Genomic DNA, 21,855 nt, shown 5'->3' on the forward strand with positions numbered 1-21,855 from the left:
TGCTTCACTGTAGGGATGGCATTGGCCTGGTGTTGAGCTGTGACTGGTTTGCTACAAACATAACGCCTGGCATTCACACCAAAGAGTTCAATCTTTGTCTCATCAGACCAGATCATTTTGTTTCTCATGGTCGAGAGTCCTTCAGGTGCATTTTGGCAAACTCCAGGTGGACTGCCATGTGCTTTTTACTAAGAAGTGGCTTCCATCTGGCCACTCTACCATACAGGCCTGATAGGTGGATTGCTGCAGAGATGGCTGTCCTTCTGGAAGGTTCTCCTCTCTCCACAGAGGAATGCTATAGCTCTGACAGAGTGACCATCGGGTTCTTGGTCACCTCCCTGACTAGGGCCCTTCTCCCATGATGGCTCAGTTTAGATGGCCAGCCAGCTCTAGGAAGAGTCCTGGTGGTTCCGAATTTCTTCCATTTATGGATGATGGAGGCCACTGTTCTCATTGGGACCTTCAAGGCAGCAGCTATTTTTCTGTACCCTTCCCCAGATTTGTGCCTCAAGACAATCCTGTCTCGGAGGTCTACAGACAATTCCTTTGACTTCATGCTTGGTTTGTGCCCAGACATGCACTGTCAAATGTGGGACCTTATATAGACAGGTGTGTGCCTTTCCAAATTATGGTTCAACCAACTGAATTTACCACAGGTGGACTCCAATTAAGCTGCAGGAACATCTCAAGGATGATCAGTGGAAACAGGATGCACCTGAGCTAAATTTTGAGCTTCATGGCAAAGGCTGTGAATACTTATGTAGATGCGATTTCTTAGTTTTTTATTTTAAAATAATGTGCAAAAAAATAAAAAATGTCATGTTGTTATTATGAGGTATTGGGGGTCATTCCGAGTTGATCGCTAGCTGCCGTTGTTCGCAGCGCAGCGATCAGTGGAAAAAATGGCTAATCTGCGCATGCATCGCAATGCGCACGCACGATATACGGTTACAAAGTCCTTTGTGGTTTTGCACAGGTTCTAGCGAAGCTTTCAGTCGCACAGCCGAACGCTGGAAGATTGACATGAAGTGGGTGTTTCTGGGTGTCAACCGACCGTTTTCAGGGAGTGCTTAGAAAAACGCAGGCGTGTCGGGGAAAACGCAGGCGTGGCTGGGCGAGTGTGTGACGTCAGAAGCCATCCCTCCATCGTTAGAATCAATGCACACGACGAGTAACTACAGGGCTGGTCTTGTTTTGCACAAAATGATTTTGCAGGCGCTCTGCTGCACAAGCGTTTGCACTTCTGCAAAGCGAAAATACACTCAATCTGCTACCGGGACCGTGATCGCCGTACAGTCTGTTGTCTCCCGGGTGCTCGGGTATGGCACATCGCGGACCGGGTAGATAGATTGTTGGGAGGGGCTGGGAAAGACCCGGCGGTCTTGGTGCACGTTGGCACCAATGACAAAGTTAGCGGAAGGTGAGATGTCCTTAAGAAAGACTATAGGGACTTAGGAAAGAAACTGAAGGCAAGGACATCTAAGGTAATATTCTAGGAATTACCAGTGCCACGCGCTAGTCCAGGGAGGCAGAGGGAGATTAGGGAGGTAAATGTGTGGCTTAGGGATTGGTGCAGGAAAGAGGGGTTTGTGTTCCTGGAACACTGGGCGGACTTCTCAGTCAGGCGCCATCTCTTTTGTCGTGACGGATTGCACCTGACTGAGGAGGAGGCAGCGGAGCTGGGGGGAAGGATGGTTAGAAGGTTGGGGGAGATTTTAAACTAGGAGCCTGGGGGGAGGGTTTAGCTAGAAACTATGGGTCATGCAATGAGAATAGTGGGGATGGCGGTAGTAAATGAAATGGGGGAGAAGTTGGGGGGAGGGTAAGAGCAGGCGGTAAGGTTACTAACATGGGTACTAAAAGAGATTTTACCAAAGCACTAACCAATGACGATTACAGGTCATCATTGCTACATAAGGTGAAATATGTCCCTAACGCAAGGGAAAAGACTTATCTTAGTTGTATGTATGTAAACGCCAGAAGCATTACTGGTAAAAAGGGTGAACTAGAAATACTTGCAGCAAGCAAACAGTATGATATTATAGGCATTACTGAAACTTGGTGGGACGAATCTCATGATTGGACAGTCAATCTAGAGGGCAATACACTGTTTAGGAGAGACAGACTAAATAAAAAGGGTGGAGGGGTGTGTCTTTACGTAAAGCCGTTTTTAAAACCTGATATACGGGAAGATATTCAGGAGGGGACTGTAGACACTGTCGAGACATTATGGGTAGAAATTACATGCGGGGAAAAAGGAATAAAAAAGTTAGTATTGGGTGTATGCTATAGGCCGCCTGGTATCAACGCCACTGATGAGGAATTGTTACTAAAGCAAATTGAAAGAGCAGCAGGAGTAGGAGACATAGTAGTGATGGGAGATTTTAACTATCCAGAGATAAACTGGAAAAACGTTTCATGTGATACTTAGTCCAACTAATTGAGGAACCAACTAGGTACAATGCAATCTTAGACCTGGTATTAACAAACAATGGGGATTTGGTATCAGGTATTATAGTAGAGGAACCCATAGGAAGCAGCGACCACAATATGGTCACATTCAATATCAGTTTCCATAAACAGCCCTATACTGGCTCAACTAGGACTCTAAACTGTAGCAAAGCAAATTTTGAAAAGATGAGGGTATTTTTCAGGGATATTGAATGGGTAGGTTTGTTTTTAGGAAAAAATACTACAGAGAAATGGGAGGTACTAAAATTCCTGCTAGCTAAAAATACACTCAAATTTATTCCTATGAGCAGCAAAAAAAAGGAATAAAAATCATAAACCGATGTGGCTTAACAAAAAGATTAAGGAACTTATGGGCAAGAAAAGGCGAGCATTTAAAAAATACAAATCTGACGGGTAAGCAGAGTCATTTCAGCACTATAAGGAATGTAACAAAATTTGCAAAAAGGAAATACGAGCGGCTAAAGTAGAAACAGAAAAACTAGTAGCAAAGGAAAGCAAAGCGAATCCCCAAAAATTATTTAAATACATTAATAGCAACAAATTAAAGAAGAAGGAGAGTATAGGCCCTTTAAAAGACAAGTTGGGAGTCTTAAGCAAAAATGATAATGACATAGCGGACACACTAAATGAGTTTTTTTCAACAGTATTTACTAGAGAGGACAAAATTCAGGGACTGACACACAATCTCAATAATGAGAATATCCCACTGATAGGTACTTATTTAAGCGAGGAAGTAGTCTGTGACCGATTAAAACATTTAAAGATTAATAAATCACCAGGGCCCGATGTTATTCACCTAAGGGTTCTAATGGAGCTTCACTCTGAACTGGCAAAACCGCTATTTTTGATATTTAAGGATTCAGTTATATCAGGTATGGTTCCCAAAGACTGGCGTATAGCGGAAGTAGTGCCTATATTCAAAAAGGGAAAAAAAGCTGAACCAGGTAATTATAGACCAGTTAGTCTTACATCTATAGTGGGGAAAGCATTGGAAGGTATTCCTTGAATCAGAATCAGAATCAGCTTTATTGGCCAGGTGTACTCACGTACACTAGGAATTCTTTGTGGTACAATGCATCGCCAAGCAGCAACATGAAGGGGGAATACATAGCATACGAAGGGGGAAGAACATAGCATACATTACACACATTACACGTATGAGTTGATACTGCACATTGCAACTGTACAATAGACTCAACATATTAGACATATTATACACGTAGGACTAAACACAAAGGCTGCTTGGCAGAGCAGCACCGAGGCAGCCATCCGCGGCGCCAACTAGAACTCAAACAAAGATAGTATTCAGAAGTTCCTTGAAGTCAATAAGGTAATTAAAAGGAATCAACATGGGTTTATGAAGGACAGATCCTGTCAAACCAACTTACTTGGCTTTTATGAAACAGTAAGCGCAAACCTAGATCAGGGTAAAGACTTGGATGTAATCTTTTTAGACTTTGCCAAAGCGTTCGATACTGTACCACACATGAGACTAATCTACAAGCTACAAGAATCAGGGCTAGGAAGCACAATATGCACTTGGGTCAGAAACTGGTTAGATAATAGGGAGCAGCGCGTTGTGGTTAATGGATCTTTTTCAACTTGGACTGAAGTGCTAAGTGGTGTGCCGCAAGGCTCAGTATTAGGACCGCTATTGTTCAATATTTTCATTAACGACCTAACAGAAGGTCTAGAGGGCATGGTGTCAATTTTTGCAGATGATACCAAATTGTGTAAGGCTATAAATACAGAGGAGGATGCTGAGTCTCTTCAGAACGACTTAGTTAAATTAGAAGCATGGGCAGCCAAATGGAGAATGCGCTTCAACACAGACAAGTGTAAGGTAATGCACTGTGGTAACAAGAACAAAAATAACACCTACCTACTAAATGGGGTAAAATTAGGGATTCTGTACTGGAAAAGGACTTAGGTGTCCTCATAGATAGCAAACTAAGCAGTAGTACCCAAAGTAGGACTGCAGCAAAGAAGGCTAATAAGATATTAGCATGCATAAAACGGGGTATTGATGCTAGGGACGAGAGTATTATACTCCCGTTATATAAATCACTAGTGAGGCCACACCTTGAATACTGTGTACAATTCTGGGCACCGTACTACAAAAGGATATCCTGGAGCTAGAAAAGGTTCAGAGGAGGGCGACCAAACTAATTAAGGGCATGGAGACGATGGAATACAAGGAAAGGCTTGAAAGACTAGGCATGTTTACATTGGAAAAGCGGAGACTAAGAGGGGATTTGATCAACATATACAAATATATGACAAGAATTACTCTCCCACTGCGCTATTTCAAATAAAACACTAAAATTAATTAATTATATGGCTGCCTGTATCCTCTAAGTTCCCTGTTAGGAGGAACTAAATGTGTGAAAATATGAAACGAAATAGAGGAGATGGCGCCAAGGGAGTTATATCAACGCCCTACCTAAAAACGGACCCTTACAGTACTCTCCGGATAAATTACGTCAGATAACAAATACTAACATAAAAATGTATTAAAACAACATATAAACCCGACACAAATGTTCATAAGTATACAGAGTTGATACATTTACATTTGTCGCACAATTTGAACAATCAGTTTGTAGTGATGAGGAAAAAGCGTAGATATATCACTACGATTTCCTCCTTCTCCTTATTGTAGATTCGGAGGTAACATCAGATAATAGATAGATAAATAACCCAACGCGTTTCGTCTTGTTCCAAGACTTCATCAGGGGTAAAATCTCTTCATTTCAGAACATATTGTCAGCACATAAAAGGTCATTCAAAGATGTATGAACAACGTTTCAATATTTCAATGGGACTTGATTGATACAGCGAGGACCATACCTCATATATCATCAGCTTGAGTCTGACATTCAGATATTCGAATATGGGGAAGATTCATATGTGTATAGAATCTAACTGGTTCGCAAGCATAAGGAACCTCGTCGGTCAGCAGCTTGAACCTGACACTCAGAGACTCAGGAGTGAAGGCAATTCAAATGGGTATAATGTCTAACCAATTTAGAACACGTGGTAGACCCTCCAGTGGTGCAGTGCTGACAGCCAAGTCTCTGTATACACGTCTACCACGTGTTCTAAATTGGTTAGACATTATACCCATTTGAATTGCCTTCACTCCTGAGTCTCTGAGTGTCAGGTTCAAGCTGCTGACCGACGAGGTTCCTTATGCTTGCGAACCAGTTAGATTCTATACACATATGAATCTTCCCCATATTCGAATATCTGAATGTCAGACTCAAGCTGATGATATATGAGGTATGGTCCTCGCTGTATCAATCAAGTCCCATTGAAATATTGAAACGTTGTTCATACATCTTTGAATGACCTTTTATGTGCTGACAATATGTTCTGAAATGAAGAGATTTTACCCCTGATGAAGTCTTGGAACAAGACGAAACGCGTTGGGTTATTTATCTATCTATTATCTGATGTTACCTCCGAATCTACAATAAGGAGAAGGAGGAAATCGTAGTGATATATCTACGCTTTTTCCTCATCACTACAAACTGATTGTTCAAATTGTGCGACAAATGTAAATGTATCAACTCTGTATACTTATGAACATTTGTGTCGGGTTTATATGTTGTTTTAATACATTTTTATGTTAGTATTTGTTATCTGACGTAATTTATCCGGAGAGTACTGTAAGGGTCCGTTTTTAGGTAGGGCGTTGATATAACTCCCTTGGCGCCATCTCCTCTATTTCGTTTCATATACAAATATATAAAGGGACAATACACAGAGCTTGCGCGGGACCTGTTTTTGGTTAGATCAACACAGAGGACTCGTGGACACTCGCTCAGGTTAGAGGAGAGGAGATTCCGCACAATACGGCGTAAAGGCTTTTTCACGGTAAGGACAATACGTGTTTGGAATTCCCTGCCGAGGGAGTTGTAATGGCGGAATCTGTCAACACCTTTAAGAATGGGTTAGATAAATTCCTAATGGATAAGGATATCCAGGGGTATGGTGCATAGTCATGCATTATAGTTACTATAAATAGGGATAAAATGCAACGGCTGACAGCAGCATCAGTCAGAAATTTTAGTCAAATCATCATGCATAGGAGACCACAAATAGGTTGAACTCGATGGACAATTGTCTTTTTTCAACCTCAGATACTATGTTACTATGTTACTCCCCAGTGGGCGGCGACAATGCGTTTGCAATGTGAATACTTTCCGGATGCACTGTATATATATTTTCCCTTTATTATTCCCCTCCCTGATGTCACAATGAGATCATACGCTAGGTTGAGTTTTCTCACAGCCTGTGATCAGTTCTGAACTTCGCATGCGTATGACCCACAATGTGCAGCCGCGTTGGACCGCGGTGACGCGGAGCGCTTGACAGCGACGGGTTGGTGCAAAAAAAGCGATCGCACGGGCGATCGGAAGGTGATTGACAGAAAGAAGGCATTTGTGGGTGGCAACTGACCATTTTCAGGGAGTGTCTGGAAAAACGCAGGCATTCCCAAGCGTTTGCAGGGCGGGCGTCTGACGTCAATTCCGGCCCCGAACAGGCTGAAGCGATCGCAGCGGGTAAGTAAGTTCTGAACTACTCAAAGACTGCACAAAAATCTGTTTGTGCAGCTCTAGGACACATGCGATCGCACACTTGCATAGCTAAAATACACTCCTCTGTGGGCAGGGCCTATGCGAACGCAGGACTGCAAAAAACTGATCGAGAGCGATCAACTCTAAATGACTCCCTCAGTTTCTTTTTAGATCACTAAGCTACACAATAGTGAAAACACTATCCAAATTCATAAAGTAGTTTTTGTTTGATAGCGGAATGAACGGACAGACAAGCTGGCTGCCAAAAATTCTAATTTTTTGTTTATTTTTTGTTTCCAAAGCTTATAAACAGTCTCTACAAGTACATTTCTAATTAAATTGCTATGTATAGACCCATACGGGTTTATATGGTATACAGACATTTTGGAACTGTTACTAAGTAAATGACACAATCTAATTGGTTAGTACTGTATCATGGCTGGTTGCACTTCAGTGCTCTCCAAGCTAAGAAGAACATTATCCATGCAACACTTTACACTTCTAAATGCATCTGCACTGTATATGTTTTATATATATATATATATATATATATATATATAAAATAAGATTTTAAACCTACCGGTAAATCTTTTTCTTGTAGTCCGTAGAGGATGCTGGGGACTCCGTAAGGACCATGGGGATAGACGGGCTCCGCAGGAGACATGGGCACTTTAAGAAAGACTTTAGATCTGGTGTGCACTGGCTCCTCCCTCTATGCCCCTCCTCCAGACCTCAGTTAGAGAAACTGTGCCCAGAGGAGACGGACAGTACGAGGAAAGGATTTTTGTTAATCCAAGGGCAAGATTCATACCAGCCACACCAATCACACCGTATAACTTGTGATATACTATCCAGTTAACAGTATGAAAACGACATAGCATCAGTCCAAGACCGATGAGACTATAACATAACCCTTATTTAAGCAATAACTATATACAAGTCTTGCAGAAGTAGTCCGCACTTGGGATGGGCGCCCAGCATCCTCTACGGACTACGAGAAAAAGATTTACCGGTAGGTCTAAAATCTTATTTTCTCTTACGTCCTAGAGGATGCTGGGGACTCCGTAAGGACCATGGGGATTATACCAAAGCGGGAGAGTGCGGATGACTCTGCAGCACAGATTGAGCAAGCAGGAGGTCCTCCTCAGCCATGGTATCAAATTTATAGAACTTTGCAAAGGAGTTTGAACCCGACCAAGTAGTAGCTCGGCACAGCTGTAGCGCCGAGACCCCTCTGGCAGCCGCCCAAGAAGAGCCCACCTTCCTAGTGGATTGGGCCTTGACCGATTTAGGTAACGGCAATCCGCGCCGTAGAATGCGCCTGCTGAATCGTGTTACAGATCCAGCGAGCAATAGTCTACTTTGAAGCAGGGGCACCAATCTTGTTGGTTGCATACATGACAAACAGTGCTTCTGTTTTTCTGACTGTAGCCGATCTGGCCACGTAAATTTTCAAAGCCCTGACCACATCAAGGGACTCGGGATCCTCCAAGTCACGCGTAGCCACAGGCACCACAATAGTTCATATGAAAGGATGAAACCATTGTTGGCAGGAATTGAGGACGGGTCCGCAATTCCGCTCTATCCATATGGAAAACCAGATAGGGGCTTTTATGTGATAAAGCCGCTAATTCCGACACTCGCCTAGCCGAAGCCAAGGCTAATAACATGACCACCTTCCAAGTGAGATTTTTCAACTCCACCGTTTTAAGTGGTTCAAACCAGTGTGACTTAATGAAACTTAACACCACGTTAAGGTCCCAAGGCGTCACCGGAGGTACAAAATGAGGCTGAATATGCAGTACTCCCTTCACAAAAGTTTGTACTTCAGGGAGAGAGGCCAATTCCTTTTGAAAGAAAATGGATAAGGCCGAAATCTGAACCTTAATAGATCCTAATTTTAGGCCGAAATTCACTCCAGTTTGCAGCAAGTGAAGGAAACGGCCCAGATGGAATTCTTCCGTAGCAGCATTCCTGACCTCACACCAAGAAACATATTTTCGCCATATACGGTGACAATGTTTAGATGTCATGTCCTTCCTAGCCTTTATTAGCGTAGGAATGACCTCATCCGGAATACCCTTATCCGCTAGGATCCGGCGTTCAACCGCCATGCCGTCCAACGCAGCCGCGGTAAGTCTTGGAATAGACAGGGCCCCTGTTGCAACAGGTCCTGTCTTAGAGGAAGAGGCCACGGATCTTCTGTGAGCATTTCCTGCAGATCCGGATACCAGGTCCTTCGTGGACAATCTGGAACAATGAGGATTGTTCTCACTCCTCTTTTTCTTACTATTCTCAACACCTTGGGTATGAGAGGAAGAGGGGGAAATACATAGACCGACTGGAACACCCACGGTGTCACTAGGGCATCTACAGCTACTGCCTGAGGGTCTCTTGACCTGGTGCAATACCTCTGTAGCTTCTTGTTGAGGCGGGACGCCATCATGTCGATCTGTGGCAGTTCCCACTGACTTGCAATCTGTGCGAAGGCTTCCTAAAGAAGTCCTCTCTTGGATGCAGGTCGTGTTTGCTGAGGAAGTCTGCTTCTCATTTGTCCACTCCCGGAATGAACTGCTGAAATTGCGCTTACATGATTTTCCACCCAGCGGAGAATCCTGGTGGCTTCTGCCAATTCCACTCTGCTCTTTGTGCCTCCTTGGCGGTTTACATGAGCCACTGCGGTGATGTTGTCTGACTGGATCAGAACCGGTAGGTCGCGAAGCAATGTTTCCGCTTGCCGAAGGGCGTTGTATATGGCCCTCAGCTCCAGGATGTTGATTTGAATACAAGTTTTTTGACTTGACCCAAAGACCTTGGAAGTTTCTTCCCTGCATGACTGCTCCCCCACCTCGGATACTCGCGTCCGTGGCTACCAGAATCCAGTCCTGGATGGCGAACCTGCGACCCTGCAGAAGGTGAGCACTCTGCAGCCACCATAGGAGAGACACCCTGGCCCTAGGGGACAGGGTGATTAACTGATGCATCTGTAGATGTGATCCGGACCACTTGTCCCGTAGATCCCATTGGAAAGTCCTCGCATGGAACCTGCCGAAGGGAATGGCCCCGTAAGATGCCACCATCTTTCCCAGGACCCGAGTGCAATGATGCACTGACACCTGTTTTGACTTTAATAGGTTTTTTACCAGAGTCATTAGTTCCTGGGCCTTCTCTATCGGAAGATAAACCCATTTCTGGTCCGTATTCAGAATCATACCCAAGAAGGCCAGACGAGTCATAGGAACTAACTGTGACTTCGGGATATTGAGAATCCAGCCGAGTTGCTGTGACAACTTCAGCGAAAGTGACACCCTGTTCAACAACTTCTCTTTTGATCTCGCCCTTATTAGGAGATCGTCCAAGTATGGGATAATTGTGACTCCTTGCTTGCGTAGGAGCACCATCATTTCCGACAATTACCCTGAAATTGGTAATGACAATACTGTATCGTAATTCTCAGGTACGCCTGATGGGGTGGATAAATGGGAACATGAAGGTATGCAGCCTTTATGTCTAGATACACCATAAAATCCCCCCCTTCCAGGCTGGCGATGATCGCTCTGAGCGATTCCACCTTGAATTTGAACCTTTTCAAGTATAGGTTCAGAGATTTTAATTTTAAAATAGGTCTGACCGAACCGTCCGGTTTCGGGACTACAGCCAAGGTTGAGTAATATCCCCTTCCTTGTTGAAGGAGGGGAACCTTGAGCACCACCTGTTGGAGATACAATGTGTGAATTGTATTTAATATTATCTCCCTTTCTGGGGGAGAAGCCGGTAGGGCCGATTAGGAAAACCGGCGAGGAGGCACCTCTTCGAATTCCAGCTTGTAACCCTGAGAAACAATTTCTATTGCCCAGGGATCCACCTGTGAGTGAACTCAGATGTGGCTGAAGAGTCGAATACGTGCTCCCACTGGGGCGGACTCCCTTAGCGGAGCCCCAGCGTCATGCGGTGGATTTAGTAGAAGCCGGGGAGGACTTCTGTTCCTGGGAACTAGCTGTGCCCTGCGCCCTTACCTCTGGTAAGAAAGGACGCTCCTCGTACTTTCTTGTTTTTCTGCGACCGAAAGGACTGCATTTGATAATGTTGTGCTTTCTTAGGCTGTGAGGGAATATAAGGCAAAAGATCAGATTTACCAGCTATAGCTGTGGAGACCAGGTCCGAGAGCCCTTCTCCACACAATTCCTCACCCTTGTAAGGTAAAACCTCAATATGCCTCTTTTAGTCGGCATCACCTGTCCATTGCATGTTCCACAGGACACGTCTAGCAGAAATCGACATAGCGTTGACTCTAGAAACCAGTAGACCAATGTCTCTTTGAACATGTCTTATATATAAGACAGCATCTTTTATATATCCTAGGGTCAATAACATGGTATCCTTATCTAGGGTTTCAAACTCCACTGATAAGGTATCTGTCCACGCTGCTACAGCGCTATAAACCCATGCCGACACAATCGCCGGTCTGAGTAGTGTACCAGAATGTGTGTAAATGGACATCAAAGTACTTTTCTGCATGCTATCTGCAGGATCCCTGAGGGTAGCTGTATCTTGGTATGTCAGCGCTACCTTTTGGGTAAACGTGTCAACGCCTTGTCCACCCAGGGGAGGATTCCCATCGTATCCTGGCCCTAGCAGGGAAAGGATACGCCATGAGAATTCTTTTGGGAAACTGCAGTTTCTTGTCTGGAGATTCCCTCTCTTTTTCACACAATTCATTTGGTTCATGAGAGGGGGGAAATGTTATCTCAGCTTTCTTCCCCTTAAACATGTGTACCCCCGTGTCAGGGACAGATGGGTCATCAGTGATATGCAAAACATCTTTTATTACAATAATCATATATTGAATACTTTTCTGCCAGTTTTGGCTGTAACTTTGCATCATCGTAGTCGACACTGGAGTCAGACTCTGTGTCGGTATCAGTGTCTATTATTTTGGATAGTGGGCGTTTTGAGACTCTGATTCCCTGTCTGTTCTCTAATCTTTTGTGCAATAAATTTACCTCAGCACTTAATTCCACATATCCAGTCAGGTGTCGGCGTTGTCGACGGAGACACCACACACACATATTTGCTCCATCTCCTCCTTAGAAGAGCCTTTTACCTCAGACATGTCCACACACACGTACCGACACACCACACACTCAGGGAATCCTCTTATCTGAAGACAGTTCCCCCACAAGGCCCTTTGGAGAGACAGAGAGAGAGTATGCCAGCTCACACCCAGCACCAATACCCCAGGAAAAAACACACAATGTGTTTAGCCAGTAGCGCTGTAATACTATTTTTAGCTGCCAATTATGTGCCCCCACCTCTTCTCTGAAACCCCCTTTCACCGTGGATAAGCAGGGGAGAGTCCGGGAAGCTTCCTCTCAGCTGTGCTATGGAGAAAATGGCGCTGGTGAGTGCTGAGGGAGAAGCCCCGCCCCCTCAGCGGCGGGCTTCTGTCCCGCTTAAATATAATAAAAACTGGCGGGGGCTCTTTATATATACAGTGCCTAGCTGTATATATATCTCTTTTGCCAGAAATGAGGTTTATATTGCTGCCCAGGGCGCCCCCCCCGCGCCCTGCACCCTTACAGTGACTGCCGTGTGTGAGGTGTGTGGGAGCAATGGCGCACAGCTGCACTGCTGTGCGTTACTTCAGTGAAGATCATGAAGTCTTCTGCCGCCTCTGAAGTCTTCTTTTCTTCTCATACTCACCCGGCTTCTATATTCCGGCTCTGTGAGGAGGACGGCGGCGCGGCTCCAGGACGAACTCCAGGGTGAAACCTGTGTTCTCACTCCCTCTGGAGCTAATGGTGTCCAGTAGCCTAAGAAGCAGGGCCTTGAAACTCACAGAAGTAGGTCTGCTTCTCTCCCCTCAGTCCCTCGATGCAGGGAGTCTGTTGCCAGCAGGCTCCCTGAAAATAAAAAACCTAACAAATATACTTTGTCAGAAAGCTCAGGAGAGCTCTCTGAAAAGCACCCAGTCTCCACTGGGCACAGTATTAAACTGAGGTCTGGAGGAGGGGCATAGAGGGAGGAGCCAGTGCACACCAGATCTAAAGTCTTTCTTAAAGTGCCCATGTCTCCTGCGGAGCCCATCTATCCCCATGGTCCTTACGGAGTCCCCAGCATCCTCTAGGACGTAAGAGAAATATATTATATATATATATACATACACACACTCACAAACACACACACACATGCCTAAAATCCAGAAAACACATTAAGTGCCTGGACCGACCCGAAATTCAGTCAGTGTTGAATACAATAAAATATAATCAGCAAATGCTTGTGTGTTCCAGTCTGTACCTGACATTAAGAACCCTGCAAGCAGCCTGGGGGCACTTTTTGTACCTGGACTGAAATATTGATGCGCCCTGTGCTATATATACACATATTTAGTCTAGAACAGCAACATTGGAATCTGTTACCCTCCAGCGCCCTTGGATATATGATCTCATGCGACTTTGTGTGCAAGGTCAGAAAGCCTCAGACACATTAATGGGTGGTCAAGACAATCTGGATGAAATCAATACCTGTCCTGACAAAACATCAGATACCTAATACAGTCAAGGTAAATACTCTGTACGAGAATGCATCAGGCAAGACAAGGAAAGTGACGGTGCTCAGAAATAATAAATTAACGGTATTCACTGGTCCTAATATTACTTCTAAGTCCAGCAATAGTCAGTATTGTTACTGCCCTTATTGTCTGGTTGCTGACCTTACGTTACACTTGCACCTTAAGTTGTTACTGTTAGATAGTTCTGCAAAAATAATTTCCGCTCCAAACTGTGAAAAGTTCCATTAACAACGGTAGCCAATTTTGTATTTACTATGTCGACAGTCATAAGGTCGCCATGAGAATGTCTAATGTTATGATGTCGACATCTACTGTAACACGTCATCATCTGCAATATGTTGAAATACTTAGACATGTTAATATATAACATATCGAAGTAGTCCAAAATGTTAACAATAGCAAAGTAAGGGTTAGCACTGGGGTTAAAATAGTTTGTTGACAGTTCGTCAGTGTTGACGCTCTGATAATGGTGATGGCCATTTCCACAAGCAGATGGATAGAGCGGGTGTCTTTAGTTCCATGCACGCAGTGCAAATGTAACTGCAGTCAACTTGTGTGCAACTCTGATCAGCCTTGTGTGTGCACTGTATATTGGGCCTGATTCAAGTTTGTAAGTATAGCAAAAAAGCAAGCAACTGGTTAAAACCATGCTGCACTGCAGGTGGGACAGATGTAACGTGCAGAGAGATTTAGATTTGGGTGGGGTGTGTTCAAACTGAAATCTAAATTGCAGTGTAAAAATAAAGCTGTCTAGCATTTGTGGGCTACATGCAAAAGCAGCCAGTATTTACCTGCACAGAAAAAAATATAAATGTATTTGCTCCCCTTGCATGTCAACATGGTTTGTTCCAGACACAAAGGGGGTCATTCAGAGTTGATCGCTAGCTGCCGTTGTTCGCAGCACAGCGATCAGGCTAAAAATCTGCATTTCTGCGCATGCACCGCAATGCGCACACGCAACATACGGGTACAAAGTCCTTTGTGGTTTTGCACAGGATCTAGCGAAGCTTTCAGTCACACGGCACAACGCAAGAAGATTGACAGGAAGGGGGTGTTTCTGGGTGTCGACTGACCGTTTTCTGGGAGTGTTTGGAAAAACGCAGGCGTGCCAGGGAAAACGCAAGTGTGGCTGGGCGGACGCTGGGCGGGAGTGTGATGTCAAAAGCCATCCCACCTACGTTAGAATCAACGCACACGAAGAGTAAGTACAGGGCTGGTCTTGTTCTGCACAAAATGTTTTTGCAGGTGCTCTGCTGTACAGGCGTTCGCACTTCTGCAAAGTGAAAATACACTCCCCGGTGGACGGCGACAATGCGTTTGCACGGCTGCTAAAAACTGCTAGCGAGCGATCAACTCGGAATGACCCCCAAAGTTTCTTGTTTTTTTTTTTGCTTTACTTACAAACATGAATTAGGCCCTATTGTATGTGCCTGACTCCATTGGCTGTCCCATGTATGGCATACTCAGTACACACCTTCATCATACTGGAGAACAAAATAATAAACACGTTTGCAGGTGCACAGTTGTTATTATCTCGCTACTAACCCTTTCCCCATGAGTCTTCAGTTTATAATCTCTTGCAGCTCTGCTCGTCCACCTCCGTGCCTCTTTATCCAAGACATTCTCTGAATTTGGACCTCTAACGAGGGTTTCCAATACGGATACCTGTCAAAAAAAAAAAAAAAATTATAAATAGATTTTTCAAAGGATTTTTAAGAAACTTTTTGCACTTTGCTTTGGCGGCTAGATGGTCATCAACTCCATGTAGTTCAAGGGCTATCTATAATGGGTACATATGGGAACTGAGAAAAGAGGAGCCCACATCGTACATCCGGTGTGCAATCACTGTACTTACCTTGCGGCCGTATCTCTGAAACAATGTTGCCTCCTTAATTTTTCCACAGACACATGTGCATTTGAAAAACCACCTGGAAAATGACGTTGGCACTATTTCCCGAGACATACGCATGCACACTAGGCCAGTGGTTCTCAAACGTAGCCCTTAAGGCAGTGTTTTCCAAACTTTTTTGAATCACGGCGCCCTAGAATATCAGAATTTTTTTCACGGCACCCCTAGGACAAAAATTTCTTATTGAGAAATTTAGAAAGAAATATTACATTAAGTAGATTGCGTTTATATGTCATACTTAGGGTCAGTTGTGTGGTGAGGGACAAGATTTGCTTCTGTTTGGCCACTTATTTTATGACTGGCAGCCACCAGCACTGGTTTTGCCTATTATATTGGCCATGAATAACTTGAATTGGTCCTAGACCACCAACCCAGGGCACCCCTGCAAGTATCCCGAGGCACCCCAGGGAGCAACGGCACACAGTTTGGGAACCTCTGCCTTAAGGCAACCCAACGGTCCAGGTTTAAAGTTTATCCATGCTTGGCCACAGGTGACTTAATTAGCACCTCAGTCAATTTGATTTAACCATCTGTGCTGAGCCATGGCTATGCCTAAAACCTGGAGCGGTGGGGTGCCTTGAGGACCATGTTTGAGAACCTCTCCACAAGGATCCAGTACAGTGTCAAAGTCCTCTTTGAGCAAGCTTACATTCACAGAAGATCTGTGGTTAGTTCTCCAAGATATTTGCAACAACCTCCCTGCCGAGCTCCTTCAAATACTCTGTGCAAGTGTACCTAGAAGAATTGATGCTTTTATGAAGGTAAAGGGTGGTCACACCAAACCATTGATTTGATTTAGATTTCTCTTCTATTCATTCACTTGCATTTTGTTAATTGAAAAAAATTAGGATTTTAATTACCTACCAGTAAATCCTTTTCTCGTAGTCCGTAGAGGATGCTGGGGTCCACATTAGTACCATGTGGTATAGACGGGTCCCTTGGGTGCCATGGGCACTTTAAGAGCTTAATAATGTGGTCTGGCTCCTCCCTCTATGCCCCTCCTACCAGACTCAGTCTAGAAACTGTGCCCAAGGAGACAGACATACTTCGAGAGAAGAAAATACACAGATAGTGGCAAGATTCATACCAGCTCACACATAACAAGGTAAACCAAGCTAACCAGCTTGAACAAGTCAGCAACAGCTGAATAACAGTACTTAACCAAGTAACAATGCAGTACTTAACCAAGTAACAAGGCAGTACTGAACCAAGTAACAAGGCAGTACTGAACCAAGTAACAAGGCAGTACTGAACCAAGTAACTACTGGAGGAAAACGAAGCGCTGGGCGGGCGCCCAGCATCCTCTACGGACTAAAAAGAAAAGCATTTACCGGAAGGTAATTAAAATCCTATTTTCTCTTACGTCCTAGAGTTGGCTGGGGTCCACGTTAGTACGATGGGGATATACCAAAGCTCCCAGTACGGGAGGGAGAGCGCGGAGTCTCCTGCAGAACTGATTGACCAAACTTTAGGTCCTCAGAGGCCAAAGTATTGAACTTGTAAAACTCAGCAAACGTGTTCGACCCTGACCAAGTAACCGCTCGGCAAAGTTGTAAAGCTGAGACACCCCGGGCAACCGCCCAGGAAGAACCCACCTTACGAGTAGAGTAGGCCTAAACAGATTTTGGACACGGCAATCCTGCCGTAGAATAAGCATGCTGGATAGTGAACCTGATCCAGCGAGAATTCCTCTGCTTAGAAGCAGGCCACCCAACCTTGTTGGGATCATAAAGGACAAACAGAGCGTCCGACTTTCTGTGACGAGCAGTCCTCTTCACATAGATCTTCGAAGCCCTCACAACATCCGAGGACTTAGAGTGAATTGAGGAGTCAGTAGCCACTGGCACCACAATAGGTTGGTTGATATGAAAAGCAGACACAACCTTTGGAAGAAACTGCTGACGCGTCCTGAGCTCAGCTCTATCCTCATGGAAAATTAAGTAGGGCTTTTATAGGATAAAGCCCCCAATTCCGACACACGTCTAGCAGATGCTAACGCCAACAGTGTGACAGCCTTCCAAGTGAGAAACGTGACCTCAACCTCCTGTAGAGGCTCGAACCAATCCGATTGCAGGAAATGCAACACCACGTTAAGATCCCAGGGTGCCGTAGGAGGCACAAAGGGTGGTTGGATGTGCAGAACCCCTTTCAGGAAAGTCTGAACCTCAGGGAGGGCAGCCAATTGTTTCTGGAAGAAAATGGATAAGGCCGAAATTTGGACCTTTATGGATCCCAAATGCAGGCCCATATCCACACCTGCTTGCAGGAAGAGTAGAAACCGTCCAAGTTGAAACTCCACCGTAGGAAACTTCCTGGATTCACACCAAGACACATACTTTTTCCAAATGAGATGGTAATGTGTTGACGTTACTCCTTTCCTAGCCTGTATAAGGGTAGGAATAACCTGGGCCGGAATTCCCTTCCGAGCTAAGATCCGGCGTTCAATCTCCATGCCGTCAAACGTAGCCGTGGTAAGCCTTGATAAGCGAACGGCCCTTGTTGCAGAAGGTCCCCTCGAAGAGGAAGAGGCCTCGGATCTTCCAGCAGTAACTCCAAAAGATCCGCGTACCAAGCTCTTCTTGGCCAGTCCGGAGCAATGAGGATCGCCTGAACTCTTGTTTTCTTCAAGAGTTTTAGAATTCTTGGGATGAGTGGAAGTGGAGGGAACACATACACTAACTTGAACACTCACAGAGTTACCAGGGTGTCCACCGCCACTGCCTGTGGGTTTCGCGACCTGGAACAGTACCTCCGAAGCTTCTTGTTGAGGCGGGAGACCATCATGTCTATTTGAGGTACACCCCAAAGACTGGTCACCTCTGTGAACACCTCCGGATGGAGGCCCCACTCTCCCGCATGGAGATAGTGTCTGCTGAGGAAGTCCGCTTCCCAGTTGTGAATGAAGATTGCTGACATCGCCACTGGTGTATTTCTGCCCAAAGGAGGATTCTTGTTACCTCCGACATTGTAGCCCTGCTCTTCGTTCCGCCCTGTCGGTATATGTAGGCCACCGTCGTTACATTGTCCGACTACACCTGACACGGCTCTTAGTTCCAGAATATTTATCGGAAGAATGGATTCCAGACTTTCCTTGGAAGGTTTCCCCTTGGGTGACAGCACCCCAACCTCTGAGACTTGCATCCGTGGTTAGAAGGATCCAGTTCTGAATCCCGAACCTGAGGCCCTCGAGAAAGTGAGGCATTTGTAGCCAAGATAGGAGTGAAGTCCTGGCTTTCTCTGATGCACGTGCAGGTGAGATTCGGACCACTTGTCCAGGAGATACAGTTGGAAGGACCGTGCATGAAATCTTCCGTACTGTAGAGCCTCGTAGGAGGCAACCATCTTCCCCAGAAGGTGAATGCACTGATAAACTGATACCCGGGCAGGCTTCAAGACATCCCGGACCATTGTTTGTATCACCAACGCCTTCTCCACCGGTAGAAACACCCTCTGCACTTCCGTGTCGAGGATCATCCCCAGGAAAGACAATCTCCTTGTCGGCTCCAAATGTGACTTTGGAAGATTCAGGATCCATCCATGATCCCTGAGCAGTCGAGTCGTGAGAGCAATGGACTGAAACAACTTCTCCCTGGACAATGCCTTTATCAGCAGATCGTCCAGATATGGAATTATGTTCACTCCCCGTCTGCCATCACCTTGGTGAACACCCTTGGTGCCGTGGAGAGGCCGAATGACAGTGCCTGGAACGGATAGTGACAATCCAATAGTGCAAATCTGAGATAAGCCTGATGTGGGGGCCAAATCGGAATGTGGAGGTACGCATCCTTGATATCCAGGGATACCATGAATTACCCCTCCTCTAGACCTGAGATCACTGCTCTCAAGAGACTCCATTTTGAACTTGAATTCCCCCAAATAAGGGTTTAACGACTTCAGGTTAAAAATTGGTCTGACCGAACCATCCGGTTTCGGTACCGCAAATAGGTTTGAATAGTAACCCTTGCTTTCCAGATGAGGTGGAACTGGAACAATGACATTTGCCTTTTCTAATTTTTGAATAGCTTCCCGTAGGATAGCCCTTTCTGTCAGCAAAGCTGGTAAGCCTGATTTGAAGAATCTGTGAGGTGGGCGCGGTTTAAACTCCAGTCTGTACCCCTGGGACACAATATTCTGTACCCTGGGATCCAGGCCGGATGATATCCAGACGTGACTGAAAAGTCTGAGTCTCACTCCCACCTGCTCGCTCTCCAGGCTGGGAGGTCCACTGTCATGCTGAGGATTTTGAGGAAACAGAGCCAGGCTTCTGTTCCTGGGAACCTGCACGTGCAGGTTTCTGGATTTTCCCCGACCACCTCTGAAGAAACTGGAAGGGGGCTTGGACTTCTTAACCTTTGCGGTCCGATAGGACTGCCTTGTAGAAGTAGAAAACAATTGGATTTAAGTACCTACCGGTAAATCCTTTTCTCCTAGTCCGTAGAGGATGCTGGGGACTCCAAAAGGACCATGGGGTATAGACGGGATCCGCAGGAGCTTGGGCACACTACAAAGACTTTGACTGGGTGTGAACTGGCTCCTCCCTCTATGCCCCTCCTCCAGACCTCAGTTATAGGAACTGTGCCCAGGAGAGACGGACATTTAGAGGAAAGGATTTTTGTTTAAACTAAGGGCGAGAAACCTACCAGCCCACACCACAAACATACCGTACATCCGGAGTATCAGGACACCAGATAACAGTATGAATTAACAACAGCAACAAGCTGAATACAACTAAATACACAACCCGCGTGTAAACAAATTTAACCAGTAATAATACGCTGCAAGTAACAGTCCGCACTGGGATGGGCGCCCAGCATCCTCTACGGACTAGGAGAAAAGGATTTACCGGTAGGTACTAAAATCCTATTTTCTCTAACGTCCTAGTGGATGCTGGGGACTCCGTCAGGACCATGGGGAATAGCGGCTCCGCAGGAGACAGGGCACAAAAGCAAGCTTTTAGGATCACATGGTGTGTACTGGCTCCTCCCCCTATGACCCTCCTCCAAGCCTCAGTTAGGTTTTTGTGCCCGGCCGAGAAGGGTGCAATCTAGGTGGCTCTCTTAAAGAGTTGCTTAGAAAAAGTTTTTAGGTTCTTTATTTTCAGTGAGTCCTGCTGGCAACAGGCTCACTGCATCGAGGGACTTAGGGGAGAGATTTTCAACTCACCTGCGTGCAGGATGGATTGGATTCTTAGGCTACTGGACATAGCTCCAGAGGGAGTCGGAACACAGGGCTCGCCCTGGGGTTCGTCCCGGAGCCGCGCCGCCGACCCCCCTTGCAGATGCTGAAGATGAAGAGGTCCGGAACCAGGCGGCAGAAGACTCTCAGTCTTCATCAGGTAGCGCACAGCACTGCAGCTGTGCGCCATTGTTGTCAGCACACTTCACACAGCGGTCACGGAGGGTGCAGGGCGCTGGGGGGGGGCGCCCTGGGCAGCAATGTATAATACCTGTATGGCGAAAAATACATCACATATAGCCCTTGAGGCTATATGGATGTATTTAACCCCTGCCAGATATCTAAAACTCCGGAGAAGAAGCCCGCCGAAAAGGGGGCGGGGCCTATTCTCCTCAGCACACAGCGCCATTTTCCCTCACAGAAAGGCTGGTGGGAAGGCTCCCATGCTCTCCCCTGCACTGCACTACAGAAACAGGGTTAAAACAGAGAGGGGGGGGCACTGATTTGGCGATATGTATATATATTAAAATGCTATAAGGGAGGAACACTTATATAAAGGTTGTCCCTGGATAATTATAGCGTTTTGGTGTGTGCTGGCAAACTCTCCCTCTGTCTCCCCAAAGGGCTAGTGGGTCCTGTCCTCTATCAGAGCATTCCCTATGTGTGTGCTGTATGTCGGTACGTGTGTGTCGACATGTATGAGGAAAATATTGGTGAGGAGGCGGAGCAAATTGCCTGTAATGGTGATGTCACTCTCTAGGGAGTCGACACCGGAATGGATGGCTTATTTATGGAATTACGTGACAATGTCAACACGCTGCAAGCCGGTTGACGACATGAGAGGGCCGGCGAACAAATTAGTATCTGTCCAGGCGTCTCAAACACCGTCAGGGGCTGTAAAATGCCCATTTACCTCAGTCGGTCGACACAGACCCAGACACGGACACTGATTTCAGTGTCGACGGTGAAGAAACAAACGTATTTTCTTTTAGGGCCACACGTTAAGGGCAATGAAGGAGGTGTTACATATTTCTGATACTCCAAGTACCACAAAAAAGGGTATTATGTGTGAGGTGAAAAAACTACCTGTAGTTTTTCCTGAATCAGATAAATTAAATGAAGTGTGTGATGATGCGTGGGTTTCC

At 45.6% G+C, this 21,855-nt stretch overlaps 1 protein-coding gene across 1 annotated transcript in view; it reads right to left on the reverse strand.

Annotated features, from left to right (window-relative positions):
* FCHSD1 (FCH and double SH3 domains 1) overlaps positions 1-21,855 on the reverse strand; it is a 190,170-nt gene that overhangs the window by 47,724 nt on the left and 120,591 nt on the right. Inside the window, exon 11 of the mRNA XM_063928610.1 lies at positions 15,172-15,291. Within this exon, the coding sequence (XP_063784680.1) occupies positions 15,172-15,291 (120 nt within the window). The remainder of the gene's footprint in view (positions 1-15,171; positions 15,292-21,855) is intronic.

The sequence above is a fragment of the Pseudophryne corroboree genome, chromosome 6 (genome assembly GCF_028390025.1).
Source record: "Pseudophryne corroboree isolate aPseCor3 chromosome 6, aPseCor3.hap2, whole genome shotgun sequence".
Lineage (NCBI taxonomy): Eukaryota > Metazoa > Chordata > Amphibia > Anura > Myobatrachidae > Pseudophryne > Pseudophryne corroboree.